This window comes from Trachymyrmex septentrionalis, unplaced genomic scaffold, assembly GCF_001594115.1.
Source record: "Trachymyrmex septentrionalis isolate Tsep2-gDNA-1 unplaced genomic scaffold, Tsep1.0 scaffold15, whole genome shotgun sequence".
Lineage (NCBI taxonomy): Eukaryota > Metazoa > Arthropoda > Insecta > Hymenoptera > Formicidae > Trachymyrmex > Trachymyrmex septentrionalis.
The window spans coordinates 816,025-820,342 of record NW_017304653.1 but is presented as its reverse complement, the minus strand read 5'-3'; the positions used below and the strand labels follow the sequence as shown (position 1 = coordinate 820,342).

The 4,318-nt window shown below is 33.9% G+C and overlaps 1 protein-coding gene across 2 annotated transcripts in view; it reads right to left on the bottom strand.

The window, feature by feature from the left end:
• Window positions 1-4,318, bottom strand: part of LOC108745843 (discoidin domain-containing receptor 2) — a 189,924-nt gene that overhangs the window by 17,820 nt on the left and 167,786 nt on the right. For both annotated transcript variants that reach the window (XM_018482240.1, XM_018482239.1), the window contains exons 14-15: window positions 3,813-4,126; window positions 678-869 (exon numbers count right to left, since the gene is read on the bottom strand). In XM_018482240.1, the coding sequence (XP_018337742.1) occupies window positions 678-869; window positions 3,813-4,126 (506 nt within the window). The remainder of the gene's footprint in view (window positions 1-677; window positions 870-3,812; window positions 4,127-4,318) is intronic.

The following is a 4,318-nucleotide window of genomic DNA, read 5'->3' as shown; positions in this document are numbered from 1 at the left end:
TTTTCATAAAAAAGAAGTAAACACATACTTAGGCCATATTGAGAATATATATTAAATATCAAAGGAACAATAGTAACCCAATCTCTTGATTTAAATAACATTTTATTATTTTTAATTTCCATGTGTGTCAAAATATATGTCAATCTACTTCTGTGATTAGTTTCGAAGTAAATAATGTCCATATTTAACATATGCCTTTTTTAATATATAATAATAAATTAAATTTAAGACATTTTCTTGAATTAAATTGTTTAACTCTATTGTTTTAATTAAATTAACAACATATTGAATAAGAGCAGAAGCGAACTGTAGAAATAATTATAAATAATTCAAATTCAGTATAATTTGATATTATGAGTTTAACAGTGATGTATTCAATAGGAAAAATGCTATTTTTTTTACGCTGCACTTATATAAATAACTGAAAATATTTTATATTTTTTTTAGTGTTCAGAAATCCTCTAGTGAATCTAATCATCAATTCTTAATTTTGGATTCAATAAAAAATTAGAAAAAAATCATAAAAAAACTTAGGTTAGACATATAGGTTTCCCCATATATAAATTTTATGTAAACTATAGTAATACATATGATACTTTATCTTAGCGCACGTGTTTTAGAGGCAATATTAATTAAACTATGGAAATTAAGTTAGAAAAGTATTGTGTTTGTCATACCTAAGCGTCTTAGCCGTGTGCAAGTTTGAAGTTTCGGCGATGTGACTTTGCAGATATTGATTCAAATCCCCGTACTCGCCGTTTTCCAATACGATGCACATGGGATCGTTCTCAAGGCTGGCACCGAGTAGCCGCGCGACATTTCGATCGGCGAGTCGTACCAGTCTCTTTGCCTCCTGTTGAAATTCTATCCTGGAAAACACATGGAGCATCCGGAAGTAATATCTTTATAGGTGCCCGCGGTACCAAGGCCATGAGTACGGACGCGGATATATATACTGGAAGTATATGTAGATATTCCGTTCCGGTATCACTCGCTTGTCTCTCGGAAGTTTTCGTTATCTCACGAAGAAGAAAGAAAGGCAGGAAAGCAATACAAAAATGCCAAGGATAAAAGAGAAATCTATCTACGGGGTTATAGCGCGAGTCACGAATAAGGACAACCACGAATAAGGGTTGCGACTATGCACTATTGTGTTATGTGATTGTACACGTGAGTAAATTCTAGCAAGAGCAGACGAAGTAGAACATGATATAAACTGCCACATCGAATGGTTCATGAATTCGATAAGAACTCAACGGACTGTATGAAAATTGTGAAACCTATATCCTTTACAATTTTTAATATAAAATTATCTCTTCGTATTAATATAAATCAACCCAATAAAAATTCTAGCGATTAATGAGCCAATTTATTATTCTATAGTCGAATAATCAATTTTATTGGTCCGAAAAGAAGACCATTTCATAAACATTTTGACACAGAATAATTTCTAGTAATTCCATGATATCTCTGAAATTATTAAAAATTTGCATTTTTATACGATTTCAACATATTTGCATAGACGAGCACGCTTTCATTTAGAGAAGTAAACACGAATGTATTTCGAATAAATGCGATGTATTATAATATTGAGTTCCGTTGATGAGATACGTATTTGACCGACCAGCACGTTTTATTTTATACATGATATTAATTTTTGGGAAATATTTTAAAATTCATCAGTACATTTTTTTCATAGAACATGCGTATATGCGCAACATAAAATTACTTAATTGAAAATGTCAACGCGGAAAATGAAATTCCTTTTTGCATCAAAAAATTCAATCATCAGACGACGAAATGTATAATAGGATCAAAAAACGAAAATCTATCAGGCAGATTGGTTTGATAGACTTTTTCGCGGAACGCGAGCTGGTTGTAGCCAACAGAAAGAAAAGCGTGGAAAAGAATAAAAGGCCAGCAAGAGAACGATTGCGCTCTCTAACATGAATTGCATCCATTTCGCGCGACAACACGGGTTTCGCGGGCTTATCCTAGTTGGCAAAATGTGTTTTGTAGACAATGCCATCCGTGATCCTGTCTGCGGGGATCATCCTTTTGCTACTGCGACGACAACGCGTCGTCGGGTCGGTGCAGTGAATCCGGTACGACGCGCTCCGTTGCCCGTTCCTATCCCTATCGGCCTATACCGAGGGAAAATCGTGATCGTCCGAACAAAACGTTGTTATAGCGGCATCGCGAATGCAATAAAAGGATATCTTTTATTGGCTGATGTAGTGTTCATGGTTGAGCTACGAGAATCTTCGTTCAAGCATTGATTCTAGATTTTTCTGAAATGTACTGTATAGAAACAAGTACGCTTCGATGTGAATTGGATCAGTATCACGTGTGGAACTGCGCATTACATGTAATTATACATGATGCATAATACGAGGTATTACGAGGTACAGTTTGTAATTTTTATTCATTGTATTTATAAATTATAGAGTGCGCGGAATAATCATTTTCTTTATATAATATTATCCAATTAAGTATATTGCGCAGTATCGCTCTGTAATCAGTGGATGCTGATTTTCAAATATTTCACTGAAAAAGCCACGATGAAGCACGTACAGCGCACACACGCCGATTCGCTAAGTAGGTCGTAATGGTGGATTTAGACGTGGACGGGATTTCGAAAATTGCGAGACATAAATAACATTCAGGATAAACAAAATTATTGACGAATATTTCATATTGCCAATCGCTAAATCGTATGCCCCGTAGAAAGACGCTTTGAATACAGAATAGGATTTTATGTTTCCAATTTTCTAAAGGTGAGAGAGAACCCTCCTCTATCACCGCTTTATGAAAAATTATATTGACGCAGACATGCGCGTATGAGCACGGACGAGTTATTCGATTACATGCCAATCATCGATCGCTTAAAGCCCTTCCGCATTATCCGGCCACATCTACTTAATGCGCGTAGCGTGTCATTACATTCGGAATCACTTTGCGCCGCGTTATTGAATTACGCCGTTAACGCGACGCTCTATAATCTATTGGAATAATTTTCTATCGTCGATATAGATAGGCACTGCTTTCGCTTTCGGTTTTTGTTTGCTGTAGGAGCGGTTGTCTCCCGAGATATTTAAGCTTTGTACAAAATATATGTTTGAATGTTAATACTATATTTTGATCCGTACGATAGCATCTAAATGCCTAGTGATTATATTTAATTAAGGCAATATTGATGATAATTGCTAGAATTCAATTGATGTGAAATTTTATGTTCTTATCAAAACACATTCTCGACAAAACATTGTGTTAAACATTATCATTAAAATGTTTATCGTGATGCAAGAATAGAATATAAAAGGATGACAAGATTTTTCATTACAAAATAAATAATACATTAAATTAAAAACTTTAGGATAAATAACATAAATTAATTATTATTTGCGATTGCTGTGCTGTTTTCGATTACTGAAGATGCGATTAATCTCCTCAAAAAATAAAGTATTCAATTTCCATAACTCGTTTTTGTATACCTGTACGTAAATTGAGAAAAATTTAATCAATGTGAAATTTCACGCTATCATATAACGCGTTATATTAAACACTAGACATTATCAAGATATATTTATTAAGACACAAAAATAGAATATAAAAAAAATGAAAAATTTTTCATTATGAAATGAATAATATATTAAATACTTTAAGACGTTATTTGACAATTATCATTTGCGACTACTGCTATTTTTTAATTTTTTGAAGAGATTATTTTCCTTAAAAGATAAAGTATTCAATAGCTATAACATGCTTTTATATACCATTATATAAATTGACGAAAATTACATGGTTCTTACCTAAGAGCGTCAGAAGATCCAGGTTTCAAGGATTTAACAATAACCAAATCGCTGGAGGTATTTCTGAAAACCTCATCGTAGCCAGGAAACCTGTCAACCTCGCAGAGATGAACATCGCCGAAGTATCCACAGCCAAGATTTTCAACGATGTTGAGTTTTTCCCGTGGAAAATCAAGGACACACTCAGGTATCTCCTCCTCTTCCTCCGTTAGCATATCTTCCGGACTGTAGCTAGTTACACTGCTAGAGGCTTTCGCACTCATTGGCGGTGGTGTACTTGGTGTTGGCGAGGGTGGCAGTGGTGGTAGAGGACTCTGCGATGACACATACACGAATTCAAAATTATATTTTCTCGAATTACGTGTAAATCAATATATAATATTAATATTGTACATGTAATATGAATATGTGAGGCAAATAGTTGTGAGTAAATATTTGTACTTTTATTCACTGAACGAAATTATTTGAAAAATATGAAACAAGTATAATATCGCGAATATGAATAA